This window comes from Cupressus sempervirens, chromosome 3 (genome assembly GCF_028749045.1).
Source record: "Cupressus sempervirens isolate cs-2001-9-10 chromosome 3, ASM2874904v1, whole genome shotgun sequence".
NCBI lineage: Eukaryota > Viridiplantae > Streptophyta > Pinopsida > Cupressales > Cupressaceae > Cupressus > Cupressus sempervirens.
In genome coordinates, this window is record NC_143120.1 from 516439278 (window position 1) to 516454719 (window position 15442).

The 15442-nt window shown below is 35.2% G+C and overlaps 1 protein-coding gene across 1 annotated transcript in view; it reads left to right on the top strand.

The window, feature by feature from the left end:
* The window catches only part of LOC149567440 (putative GTP-binding protein OBGC2), a 166654-nt gene that overhangs the window by 83401 nt on the left and 67811 nt on the right, over window positions 1–15442 (top strand). The window contains exons 6-7 of the mRNA XM_089820632.1: window positions 5791–5982; window positions 6094–6201. Coding sequence (XP_089676758.1) covers window positions 5791–5982; window positions 6094–6201 — 300 coding nt within the window. The remainder of the gene's footprint in view (window positions 1–5790; window positions 5983–6093; window positions 6202–15442) is intronic.

Here is a 15442-nt window from a genome sequence, read left to right on the forward strand (position 1 = left end):
TTGTAAGAATTTGTGACTATATTAGATCAGGTGCCATACAACTCCAGATGCACATAGCATTAACTAGATTGAATAGCATGGAAACAAAGAGAATATTATTTTTGCAATAGCACGTTCAAAGAGGGTGAATATTACAAAATTAAAAATGCATTAAGCATTAGAGGTATTATGGTTCCATTATAGTGCGAATTGACATGGAGCCATGTTCATCCTACAAGCAGCCGGAAAAAGTTTAGAGAGCAATTCTAGTCTATTTGCCTATTGACAATGTGCAACCATCAAATACTGTGATCAGTGTTATGAGACTTGGACTTAGTTTGGACTTGGCAAGCTGATTATTGATTCGGACTCGAATTCAAACTCAGACGTGGTGCCTAGTTGCAAAACCCAAGAAATTCTGAGTTTCAAGAATTGAAGACTTGTTTCATGAATCCTTTAATAAATAAACCTTAAAAACACAATAACATCATCAAATAGAAGCTAGTTTGATCTCACATACACAAGTATACATCAATACCATTATTACAAACACAATTTTTAGCTGTAGTAAATAACACATTTAGGTATATATTGTCAAATGTATACAAAACTCATAGAATCCAAATTCTACGACATTGAAACAAATATCAAGGCTATAATTACAAGTCTATGGCTTAGAGGAGGTTGCATTAGTCATCCCAACATCACGACAAGTCATTGTAGTAAGCTATATGTCCTCCATGTACAATATGAACATATTATAATACATAGATAAATTGAAAATACAAATTGCTTAGAATACACATACATTCATATCTATAAAAATATATATAATTTGTCTCAAAATAATATTTTAATATAAAAATAATAATAACTCTTAATATTAATAATATAATATGTTATAGATAAAAATATAATAAAATAATATTATAAGGATAAAGATATAAAATTAAAAATTAATATTATATTATATTAGTTATATAATATATAATAATGAACAATAATATAAAATCTTAATATTATATCATTTCTTATTCTTAATATTAACTTATATATCCTATGCGTCTCACTATAGTCTAATCCAATCTATAATATTTACTCAGATCCAATATTTAACAAAAAGAAGATAGAAACAATCAATAATGAGGCAGGGGATGCAAGGCAAGAGACACGTCTTTTAGCCTTTGCAATATATGAGTCAACAAGACTCGTTTTTAGGAGGGGGGACATTAGAATTGGAAATAAGTATATCAATTGGAAATAAGTATTGAGGAAACATTTCGCATAATGGAGACAAAGATATATTTATTTATTTGTTCTTATAGTTGCTAAAGGAAGAATATGTCATTCATAGGTTGTAAAGTATTAAGCATAGAAATAGGAGAATCATTTGCTTCAAGAATTACAGGAAAATTGCAAGGATATTAAGAGCAATTGAGATTTGACACAATTTCTATCATGCCGTTCAAGAATGGATAATTTGATAAAAAAGTGGAAAAAGTTTAAATAGTTGTCATCAATATTTTAACTAGAGTAAGTGGGAGTATTACACTTCCCATAACTTTTCTTGTATTTCTTCAAAATTTAGTTTGCATCCTTTATGAGGTGCTTCCATTTGCAGAGGAAAGGTCAGCATGGAGGGTCGAGAATGTGCCAGATGAGGATTTGCCTTTCCTGTAACTGAGTCATCACTGTGTCCATTGTGTTCTCCAAAGATTTTGCCTTCGATAAATTTTTGTAGTATTTCCTCCATGAGTCGTTAATTTGTACCTGATTCCCAGTGAGCTTTCTGAAGAATGACATGACTTAGGCAGTGGGATCTTGTGAATCTCCCATTCTACCAACCGAGTGGCACTACCTTTGTTTCTGCGTATAAACTTGCATTCACTATCCACAGTTTAGTAGGATCACTAGCTCTTATACCACTATAATGTTCCTAACAAGCTCTTAAGATTAATCCCTGTATATGGATATTTGATTGAAATTTGTCCCACACTCAGTAATTAACAGGCGGGACATTGTATGGTTGAGAGCTAGGTTGGATTGAATGAGAACATACGGTTTAGGGAGAGGGAAGCTATGTATGGATTGCTTGATAGTGCATGAAGGTAGTGGCTAGTCGTCAGGAGTGGCCGTATGGTGTCTTGGCAGTGTACGGACATGAGGATGAATGTGTGTATTGTGTAGAGATTGTTGGAGGAGACTCAAGCGTACAGTTAAAGCTAATGATGGATGGCTGCCAGCTGTATGGTGGTTCCAAATTAACCCTACGGTGATCTAGCTTCCCGTATTTGGGATGATTGTATGATGTTGGGAGGAGACTTAGTGATATGGAGGCCTTTGGGTTGTACAATGATGTATGGAAAACAAAATTCGTATGGAGAGCTAGCTTCTTGCTTAATGAATATATTAGATCTGGTTTATTTGCCAATGTATATATGTATGTTTCCTCTAGTGCAATTATGTTGAGCAAACTAGAAATGATTAATTAATAGGTTTTTCCACAATGCATAGTATTAATGCCAAACATAGGAAAGATACAATTCTTGTTGTACAAAATTAATAGTTGCAAACAACATGCTCTGATTTGCTAGATCTGAGTGAATGAAACCACAACAGAATAGGGTGGGGGTGAAACCCACCTAAACTGCATTAGCCAAATAGGGAGGTCTTTCACTTCCAAAATGGTGAAATAGGAAAAGTCCAACAAGGATTCATAGTACAAATAAAAAAATCAAGTTGCATACCTAAACAATCCAACCCGACAGAGATATATACCCCATCTGAGTAGAACTCCCAAGGGAGAAACCAAGTGCCTGCACATGACATGGCTAACACCTACAAATAAAATAGAAATGGGCCCCAGGATATACTAAATCAGTCAATCCCATGTACAAAGTTTTAATATTTTATTTATTTTATGACAGGTATTTCACAGAGTACAAATGAAAAAAATAGAAAAAGAAACAATAAATAAGATATATGGAATTGATTGGCAAAAAGCTTAATTAAGAAATTTAAATTAAATTATGTAAGTTCCTAACAAGGGACGTTATACACAATGATGGTTAATTCTCTAAATCCACTATGGTGGGTAACACATGAGGTGATACCTGAGGACATGCCATAACAGGTGTTATATTGAGTCCTTATGTAGATAGCACACATCGTGATTTTTGTCGACATGCCATAAAGGAACTTCTCTAAATCCATTATGGTGTGTAGCACATGCGGTGGTACCTAATGACATGCCATAATGGTTGTTATACTAAGTCCTTTATGGTGGATGTCACATATGGTGATATCTGACAACATGCCATAAAGGTAGTTCCCTGAATCCTTTATAATGGTAGGTATTTAAATTCTTAATGGTGGATAACCTATGGTGATATCCAATGACATGCCATAAAGGTAAATTTCTCTTTAATCCACTATGATGAATATTGCATAAGTTGGCATCTAATAAATTAATAATGTCTCCATCTAATATGGAAGCCTCCCTAGCTAAAGAGGGAGTTTTGAAAACTTAGCGTAAGGAGGTCATCATATTTAACGTATTCTAATGTATTATTCATCATATTAATCAAACAATGTCATTTATCATTATATTATTAATATTAAGAATATTCATGCCAACATGGCATCTTAATAAGTTAGACTATTTTATAAAGTCTCACCAACGGGCTAGATGACTCTGACGTGACTATGAGCACTGTACCTTTGATGTGACACACTGACTCATACCGATGTGACCCCTATATGTCATGTTAGTTCACATCACGATCGGCCTCAATTGAATGTGCCTTTGACTTGCTAAAGAGTATGGAGGAAAAACATAGAAAAAGAAACAATATTTAAGGCAGCGGTATAAATACGAAATAATAAGAGGATTCGATGATAATAATTTGAAATCAGTTAATATACAGTTAATATATCTATTACGAATATTCTATATTAAGATTAAATATTGAATTTCATATTATCACAGAGATTTAAATTATAATTAGTCTAATTAAAGTTTTAAGAGGAAAAGTGCTTGTTTTCTTAATGAAGCTCTCAATAGTTATTAGAGAACTATATGGTAGATTTTCAACATATTATTACACATGCAACCATGAAGTGCATGTAAAAAGGATAGAAAATTGTTTGGAAAATTTCATTGATCATTTTCTTGTAATGTTCCCATTACAAAATAAATCATTAATCAAACTATTGTTAATGAGCCGATTGATTTAATATATCTCGGACCCATTTTTGTTTTGATTTCGTAGTTTGTTTCACCGTCGGCTATCTTTGTACACCCTCGGAAAGTTTTCCCAGACTAGTATTTAAGCTCGGCTTGTAGGTAGTCAATTTGGATTATTTCTTTGTATTGCTAATTCCCATTGGGATTCTCTGTTGTTCGCCATTTCGGAAGTGAAAGATCTTCCCTACTTGGCTTTGCGGTTTCGATGGGATTCAACCCTCACCCTATTCCATCACATGTAATACTTCACTCAGATCTAGCAAATCGGAGCATCATCTTTCGGCATATAATTATTGAAAGATATTCATGTTCAAATCTTCTTCTTCTTTGGTTTTCCGTATGATGAAATTCGGGCTTAGTAGTTTAGGGTGCATAGCTATCTTCCATCCATACTTCATCCATGATTGGCAAACTTCATTATAACTCTATATTGCAACTCTACCACCATACGGCCTCCTAGTTCCCTGCTCCCTTGCTCACCGTACTACATTCATTGTTCGCTGTACTACCTACATAGCCTTTCGTACGACATCCATAACCTACCGTACGACCTACATAACCTTCTGTACGACCATCCATAGCCTACCGTACAACCTGCATAACCTTTCGTACGACCTTCCATAGCCTACCATACGGCCTGCATAAGTATACCGTACGACCCTTCTTTGTGTCACCGTATGGCACAGCTTGTGCTCCATACCATACTGTATGGCTTGTACTGTACGACCTCCCCATTGTCTGAACGTTGGCAATTGACATCTGTACGCCATCTCAACTCAACCGTACTAGCCTCTAGATCACCGTATGTATTCATCTGATTGCTAAATTGTTAGGAGAAAGATTGTTTGTGAATTGTGTACGGGAATGGATCATCACATTTCTTGATATAATCAACAAAGAGAAACATTTCCATTGAGGTTCATGCAAATGTGGCATCTAAACTTGTCCTCATTTTCTTCTATATGTTCTTGGGAATCCCTTTTTGAAACATGCACATAACTTTGTAGATGCCTAGATGATCTAAAATATACTTGGAAATCCATTTTCAATTAGGCCTGACTTAGGAAGGCCTACACTTGCTACAAAAGCCATAAATTAGACCTTCATGATATTGAATCAATGTTTGATTGGAAAAATCCAGAGACAAAATATGTTTTCCTCAAGGTTCAAAATTGGAACCAGGATCAACATCACAGTTATTTAAAAAAAGAGCAGATCTGCAAATAAAATGGGATATTCAAATCAGTTCGTGATCCACATCATTGAAAGACCTATAAAAGAAAGTGTGTTTATTTGAAGATAAATAAGGGAAATACTCCTTTTTATTGTATTGGTTTTTGAGTTTTTGGCAATTGACATGCTTCTTGTCAATTGCAATGCTTTTAGAGTTCTTCAAATGACTATACTGTGTGGACATTGACCCGATTCTTATTACATAAGATGATAAAAGTTCTTTTGCTGATTATAACATGTCAAAATTTTGCCCCTTTTTTAGGAAGGAGAAATGTTTCTGCTTTGTGTTTAAAATTTTAAATTAAGAGTGACTTCAATTTCCTCTGTTTTAGGGACTTCCAAATGCAGGAAAGTCTTCGCTTTTAGCAGCTGTCACACGGGCAAGGCCAGATATTGCAGATTATCCTTTCACAACATTGATGCCGAATCTTGGACAGCTTGCTGGAGACCCTGATCTAGGAACTTGGGGTTCTGCAACGCTGGCGGATATGCCTGGTCTCATAAGAGGGGCCCATCTAGGAAAGGTATTTGCAGTTTGATCCCATAACTTTACTGCTTTCTTTTTTTCAGTTTCTTGCTTGGTTGATCATATATTATTTTATATTTTTGAAGGCTATAACTTTATTTCTTTTTAGGGTTTGGGAAGGACTTTTTTAAGGCATCTCCGAAGGACCCACCTTTTGGTTCATGTTGTTGATGCATCTGTAGCAGATCCTGTACAGGATTACAGAACTGTTAGAGAAGTATATTCTAACATTTAATCTTGATTATTCCATAAAAAATATGGTAAATTGCTGATGACTATTCACAGTCACAAAAGATAAAAGTGGAACAGATATAGAAATGAAATTGTTCAATTGCAAAAAAAATTTCATTTGCGTATTCTGAAGTTGGGCATTTCTTTCTTGCTTCTCCATTTATTGATGATGGTCATTCGAGGAATAAAATGCTGGAACATTAGAGGATAATGCAACATGAGAATCTTTTTAGTGGCAGTTCTGATTGGGATGTTTCATGAAATTTGTCAATCTTCGTTATTCTTATAGTCAGTGTACTCCAAAGTAATATCCGATTAGGTTCTGGTCAGGGCTAAGTTGTATGATTTTGAAATGTTCTATTTAGTCTTTTCCTTGACTTGTTGTAATGAAATGTATGTATGCTTCAACATGTATATAGTAAGTCCACTGTGGGCATATGTGGGAAAAAGGTAAATTGTAAATTTGTTTTTTATTAGCAAACATAAAAGGATATTGATTTTAAATATCCATGATACCAGAAACAAACAGAAGCTAGTTTTACCATACAAAAACATGAATTTTGATGAATGTAAAAATTATCTTGTAGGGCATGTCAAGTTGCTATATGAGACCAAGCTATGTGGAATTGAAAGATTAACTATATCTTGTCTTATATCATTCAGATTCTGTATATCTTATTTTTCAATTCCTGATCAACCTCGGAAATGAAGGGGCCCTTTCTAATCCATCTGTGTGATGCATGTTTATGATTCTTAAAAGTGGATTCCAAAAACTGTCTTGCAGGAAATGGTAGTACCATCCCCGCTCCCATGTTTCAGCAGTGAAAAGCTTGGGTACTGATCTGGACTGAGCTCATTATTGGATTTGTTTCATATTCATTAGAAATGTCGGTGGCCTTTCTAGCTATTTCAGAAAAGGGCTTGATGTTTACTGCTTTAGGCAACAAGTTTAGTACATACAGAATAAAAAGAAAGGAAAGTGATATAATGCAACAGAACACAGTATTAGAGAACTCACAAACTTCTTTATTAATCTTAGGAAATGCTTACATTCATATATTCTGACTCATGGTGACAACATTACATCTTCATTCACAATGATGATGATGATCGGATACAAGTGCATAGAATATTAAGTGTCAAAGGGTTGCAACTATGTAACGTTGCGACCAACCATTTTGAACTGCCTACTCCTTCGGACAAACTAAGCACAGGTTAACAACTAGTTTTACCAATAACATCATCCATCCACCCCCCCGCCCAAAAAAAAGGGAGAGGCTAGGAATGCATCCTTAAAGAATGAGTCGATATAGAAGCTGTCAGCTACTCCCTGAGCTTATACACCTGCTCAATCTTGTATTTCAGATTACTGTAGCTACCATCTGATGCTTCGTAGCTCACTTCACCGTATACACTGCCTCCAAAATCTCCTTGTCCTACTTATCTACCAACTCCATAGCTATGGCAAGACAAGTCTCCAGGGATGCTCTTTTGACCCTCTCCTGCACCAATTGAGCCTCTCTCTCTGCTAACCTGGCCTCCCTCTCTACGAGCTGGTTTTTGCACCACTCTAACTCATCTTCTACCTCCCTTAATTGTTTGGCTAGCTCCTTTGGAGCTGTGACAACAACTTGTTGTTAGGACGGCTCCAACCCTTGAGGCTACATGTTGAGTCCACCTACATTGGTAATACCACCAGCAAAAGATTTGCTCAATTCTCTGTAAGGAGGTTTGGGTGTGACTCTCTCCCATGGGCTTGCACATACCCCAATCCTCCAGCATCTCTAGGGTCTTATGTGGTAGGCAATCCTCGAGACTGAAAACACCTAGTAAACTCCTTTGTTGGTCTATCCCCCTTACAAGTGCGTGGTCACATTGAAGCCACTACCCATTGGGCACTTGTGACCATGTCTGCCAAGTATTGGTCTAGGTTTGGGTCACCACACTCTCGCTAACCCTCCTGAAAAAATATCTATGGGAGTGGTGTCTCTCCTACATCCACACTTGTTGCCTCGCTATTCACAACACTAGGAACCCTCTTGGGTTTGAGCTCTCTCACAGGCAAAGATCTAGCCTCAAAATCCATGACATCAGTGGGTGGGGGTAACGGTCGTCATGGTGAACATATCGTATGCCTCACAAGTTCGATGAGCATGAGCTGGAAGTGATGAAACCAATCAAGCCAACTATCCATGTTTGACTCTGAAGCAGTCACCAAACTAAACATCCTTTCAGCCACCCCATCCTTAGCCATGTCCTCGCCTACACACTATGCACAACAACCAGCTCCATCACCATTGCCTCATCACCCTGTGGCAACTCGCCTACCTGCTCGCTTTTGGTACCTCCAATTGCTTCTGCCACTGCCTCTACCAACACTGGGAGTGCATTAGACGTTGTCATTGGTACTGGTGTCCCCATGCTCACTAGCGTCCACACTTGACTGAATGTTGGTATGGTCAATCCAATCTTCAATCTTGTAGTGGTGGGCAGAGGAGTCAAGTCGGGCTTAGAGCATAAGGGTGGAGATAAAAGAACTGGGCCACCACTAACTCCACTACCAACTATTGTGTATATCATGGATGTTTTGATATCTATTGTCCAATTGCTTTGGGCAACATAATTTGTTATTGTACGCAAGATAATTGTGTAGAGGTTAAAAAAATGCTTGAATAATATATTTTTGATGAGCTATAAGAACCACATCAAGTTCCAACTCCGACGAACATTGAAATATTTGAATTTAATATGTTTGATATTTTGTCAGACACTAACATGCAAACTAATAAAGTCGGTTTCACCAATAATCTTATTTTAAATGAGATAGACTTGCAAACAACTATGAAATACCATTTAAATTTGTTTAATATTCAACATGACATTTTGTCAAATGGTTGGCAATTCACAAGGAATACATCTTATTGCAATTCAAGGAGCTGAAATATATATACAATGATAATCAAATGCATTGATAATTTAATAGTTGCAATAAATAAAATCCTGGAACTGATCATATGTATTCTCAATATGCCCCAATTTGCATTGCAGCCTTCTAGAAACATGTATATTCTAACGTCAATGCCTGCAATTTAATATTGGAGGCCTTCTCCACACCGAATGGACCTCCACACTGCCAAACTTGAGCCACTGCCTCCATATATATGTCGTGGGCTGTACGTAAATTGCTGCTCCTTGGACACCAAATGCAGGTCTTCATTTGACTGCGATCTGCATTAACCTATCATCTTTTTTTTATAAAATTGTCTTTATATTATTTGGGCTGCCCCTTCCTTCTATCACTGCAAATTGTTCTGGTAAATAATGAAGCCCTAAATTCTATAACAAATTTATATTTGACCTCTGTAAGAAGCCAATGCCCTGACATAGTTCGTTGGGTGTTTCACCAACTCAGTCTCAAAAACTTAGAAGAATTCACAATTCTTAATGCTTGAAATCTGAAACCCTTGTTTCGATTTCTTCTACACACAAACAAAAGCAAATGCACTAGTCATGAATGAATTCCATTTCTCTCCTCTATTGCCTTTTTATAATTGTCCAAGAGAATTCACAAATACACATCTCATAACTTGAATATCCCTTATCTTTTAAACATTAGCGTTTGTTTTAAATTGATTAAATATGTTTTCTTTATTCCTCATGTGCTCACATTGACTTAGGAAAACATTTAAATAATCGACCTCCTGTAATAAATGTTATTTAAAAGCCATAAAGTCATTTGGCCCCTTTCATTAAAATGACTTTATAAACAACTTGTATAATTGCTTTTGTTTTCAACCATAGGGTATAATGTGATAAAGGGGTAACTTTAATAATATCTAATAATTCCCACACTTAAAAGTCGCTTTATAAAGTTAAATAATAACTTTATAATATTATCATCAATCATTAATGTCATTATAAACTAAATATCTCTTTAATAACTCGTTATTTTTTTGACCTGTTTGGACTTGGAGGTCAACTATGGTTCCCACTACACATCCAACTTGCTTACTAAAAATAGTAAGGGTGCATCTCTAATAACCCTTGACTCAATGAAATTAGTATATCCCTAAATATGTGATCAACAAAGATCCCTAGGTCAATTCTACAATTGAGACCGATCTAGATGCCCTGCCAAATATGGAAATGCTGGATAGATGACTTACTATAAATAGTAAGTGTACTGAACTGAGTCAACTAATGAATAAGTCAATCATCATGCATACCATTAGTCCTGGCGCCCTTGCCAAAAATAGCTTTGAATCTACTTTGACTTCCTATGAATAGAAAGTCCTCAACTAGAAGTCCTATCAGTGTTACCATAACTCCACACAGCTACCAAACTGTCCAGGTGCCTTGCTAAAACTAGAAACTTTGACTTCCTAAAATAAACATGTACTATTTATAGTAAGTTTGCCGATTTGACTCAAACAAAGAGAAACGCTGAACATCTTTGACCTTTGGAGTGGGAATTAGTCCCCCAATTCTACTAATTGGACCCTTTGAATAACTCCATTAGCCTATGAGGTTCAAGAAATAGGCTCATTCTCTAAAAGATGACACTCATGAATAGGGGGACATTACATGAACATAGTGACTTTTTAGAGGGGAGGCAGATCTTAGGTAGTATTATTGTAGGTCACTAGATGATACATAAGGATACCATGAAACAAAATCAGCTATGAAATGCTTCAATGTATTTAATTGGGTCTATTTAGAAGTGAACCTACTGGAATTTGGTTTTGGGAAGGATTGGTGTTGTTGGGTTGAGGGGTGTATTTTCTATTCATCCTATTTGGTGCTTATTAGTGGTATTCCAACCATTTGTTTTGGGGTTCATCACCGACTCAAACAAGGGGACCTGCTCTTGCCATTTTTGTTTATAATTGTTGTAAACTTTTGGAAGGTCATTAAGGGAGAACCACACAAAATCCTATATTTGAGGTTTGGAAGTTAGGTTGTGGAATATGTCCTCTCAAGGAAGCAGTGTAAGGTAGGCCAAGGGAATTAAGTAGGTTCTTGATTTCTATGAATGAGCCTCAAGATAGAAGGTAAACAAGGTTGTTGGCAATAGTTTTGCTGATAAGAATTGATGAAGGGTACTCCCTTATTAACACAAACACAAACAACAAAATAGAGAAATAACAACAATTTGCAAGAACGGAAAATGGACTTCTTTTACCCAATAAAATGGAATTATAATATTTAGAAATAAAACATGTAAAGCCATATGAGCAATTCCCTATAGTATTCAATAGGCTAGAGCCACCATCTATCTATCTAGAAATGTCCTAGACAACCCTACGGACCTTTATATAGGCAATTTTTCACCGCTCACGAAGGTTCTAGAAATTTAATCCTAGACCCTGAGGCTGACCAATCCTAAATTATTATTATTTTTTGTATTTTATTACATTAGAGAAGGCCCCAACAACTTTCAAGACAAGAAAATTTGGAGGAATTTCATTTTGCCATTTTAGGTGGCGCGACTTCCGAAGACCATAACTCATCCCCAATTGCTCTAATTGACTATTATGACCCCATTTTAGTAACGCCATGAAGCGCTCTACATTGCTTAACTCGAGAAAACTCCAATCAACTGAGGTTTGACCCCTTATCGGAGTCTCTAAAGCCTTCAAAGCTAAGTTCAAAGTTTTAATACCTTGTTGTCAATACCAAATTTTTTCAATAACTTCACAAATAGATTTGATATTGCAATGAAACTTTATTTGTAGGCTGATATATCTAAAATGAACCTACATGGGCGAAATTAGAACATTTTGAGCTCGGACAACCAAATTACTAAAACTAGTAAGCCTCCAAAAACAGTAACTCTGCACTGAGACAACCCTTATTGAAAGACACATCTGAAATATTTTTGGGTGATGCTAGATTGCCCTTACACCTAGAATGCTCTTGCATCAGAGACCTAGGGTAATTTTAGAAGTGATCCCATCACATCTCAGGTGTTCAAAAGAAAACCAAGACGACTAAACTCCTCCCTTGTTAGCCATGATGGGTTGTCCTTTCCATTTGATCAAATATTGCTTATATGCCCTATTGCTTGTGCTTTTGCCAATACAATTGGATAACAGCCCTTCAATCTCCTTTGCAGTTGAAGTAGTTGTTGGAATAGTCCATTGTGCTTCTATGGCCTCATCGTCAACACCTCCTTCATGATACTCTGTTGAATTTGAAATGTTAAACATTGGTGAAATATTCAGTTCATTGGGAAACTCTACTTCATAGGCATTTCTTGAATCATGCTTCTTCGGTATCTTGCACGATCCAAAGTTCTCTATCTTCAACTTATTATATGTTCTCATTGGAAATCTTTCCTTCCTCAAATGAACCATGACTTCATCTCCAATTTGAAATTCCTTGACTCCTTTTCTCATCCGCCTTTGCCTTGTACTATGTATTCATTTTGGTAATGTGCTTCCTCACCTCCCCATGAATGTTCTTCAAATGTTCTGCAAAATCTTCAACTTCAACATTACTTGTCTCCCCTTTGTCCAACTTCCTTAATTCAGGAGCATTCATAAGACTACTTCTATATACTATCTGGAATAGTGATCTACCAGTGCTCCTATTGATAGAATAATTGTATGCAAATTCCACCTATGGTAAAATCAAATCCTATCCCTTTGGTGTATCTCCAACCAAGCATCGCAGCAAATTTCCCAAACTCCTATTGACCACTTTGGTTTGTCCATTAGTCTGTGAATGATTTCATGAGTTGAACTTCAAATCTATATTTAATTTTTTCCACAATGTTTGCCAAAAGTACCTAACAAACTTAGTGTCTTCGATAGCTCATGTAGTCTCACTTCTCTAAAAAACAATTCAGCCACATGAACAACATCCTTAGTCTTCTTGTAAGGAATGAAATGTGTCATCTTTGAAAAGTTGTTAACCACTACAAAAATTGAATCATGCCCTCATTGAGTCCTTGTTAAGCCAAGAACGAAGTCCATATTGGTATCTTTCCATGGCTTCTCTAGTACAAGTAATGGCTGATATAACCCTGTATTTTGTTTTGCTCCTTTTATCATTTGACATACTTTGCAGCTTTGTACAAACTTCTTGACATCTTGCTGCAACCATGGCCAATAATAGTTCTCACTAACCAAAGAAATGGTTTTCTTTTGACCAAAATGGTCAATCAACCCTCCACCATGCTTCTCCTTTATGAGATTCTCCCTCATAGAACTCCTTAGAATGCACAATTGACTTTCTCTGAATAGCATATCATCTTGAGTGATGAAATCCAACCACCTAGTTCTGTCTAGAGTAACAAGTTCTCTACAAGCTTTCCAAGCTTCACCAAAATCAGGATCCTCTTTATACAAACTCTTGAGTTCCTTGAACCCAAAAATCTCAATTTCCATCTCTGCCACCAAAATCTGTCTTCGACTAAGAGGATCTACTACCCTATTAGACTTCTCACTCCTATGCTTCAAAACAAAAGTATAACTCTACAAAAACTCAACCCATTTAAAATGTTGTTGATTCAACTTTCCTTGATTAATTAAATATTGCAAAGCTTGATTATAAGTATACAAAACAAACTCCTTAGAAAAAAGATAATGTCTCAGCTTCTTCAACGCCTGAAATATAATCCATAAACATACATTTCTTACCTTCCTCTTTTCTTGGTCCATGTCTCTCTTTTGTTTCTTCTTTTCGAAGAGTCGCAACCTTTCATAATACAAATCCTTTGGAAAGTCACAACACTTCATGGTTATAATCCTTTCGAAAATTTATAGCACTTCATAACTAAAATCCTTTGGAGAAGTCCCAATACTTACAACATTTTTGAAGAGTCGCAACTATTCATAATTATGACCCTTTCAAAGGTTCACATCCTTTCAATATCATTGATACCTTTTCAGAAAGTCACTTCCTTATTTTCTTCATAATACTTTCATCTTCCATTTTTCCTTTTTGAACTCCTATCTTCTCCTCCTCTTTTTTCCCCTCTCTAAAATAAACTCTCCTCCCTTTTATATCTTAATTTTAAGGAATCATGTCTATTTGTAAAATATTTATTAACTTTTCATTAGATTTAGTTAATTTATATTATTCTATGTTATATTATTTATTTACTTACTTATTTGTATTTATTAAATTCTATTTAGAAAGTTAACATACTTTCTTTAATATTTTCTCTTGTATTTAATTTAATTTCTTTATATATTCATTTTGATTTAATTGATTTTTATTATTTAAAATACCATACTAAATATTATTTCATTGATAATATAAATTAAATAATAATTATTTCATATTTTTATATTTTAGTATTAGTTTTAATATAACTTTATTATCATTATTTATTTACTAACATTATATTATTTGATTATTATTAAAATTCTATCTTAAAATAGGGATATGACATTGTGTCAGGCTCAATCCTTTGTTAAAGAATAGGTATTTGCAAACCTATTATGTACCACACGACGATCATACTACTAGGGTCTCCCTAACAAAAAATGACAAACACCCATAGGCATAGTATCACACAACACCTCATTGTGGTAGATCTTGAAGTTACATGACACTGTTCACTAACCAAAACCTTATGATTCTTCTGCAACCAAGCAATCTAGTAGGGATTCAAGTGTTTCTTTCTTTCTAACTTCAACTTATTAACCATTTCCTCAGAAACAAGATTATTTGTGCTACCACCATCAATAATGACATCACATACCTTACCATTGCATTTGCACCTAATGCAAAATAAATTCTTCATTTGTTCAGGTTCATTCTAATTCTCATTCTCATTCTTACTAAGTCCTAAGGAGCAAGTTAGGTGATCATCCATGGTTATGGGGAGACCCGTCTCCCCCCTAAAAGTCGCGTCTTAGAGATTTTTTGTGTCTCCGGAGACCTCAAAAAATGTTGGAGACCTCTTAATCTCCTAATTCAAAAAGTGAAGTCTCCCCGAAGTCTCCTAACAAAATATAAATATAAAATATAATATTAAATAATTTTATATATTTTAGCCCTCATTTTAATGATTTCAATGCAAAAATTAAGACCAATGAGATACAATATTGTGATTATGTAAGTTTTGAAATATTTGACTCGATTTGACTCGATATAATGTGACATTAGTATTATTATTTACTTTAGTCTTTTAGTTTTACAATATTACTATTTTCAAATTTTGTATTTAGTATTAGACTTCTTTAACTATTAAAAAAAATTTCGTCTCCAAGTAC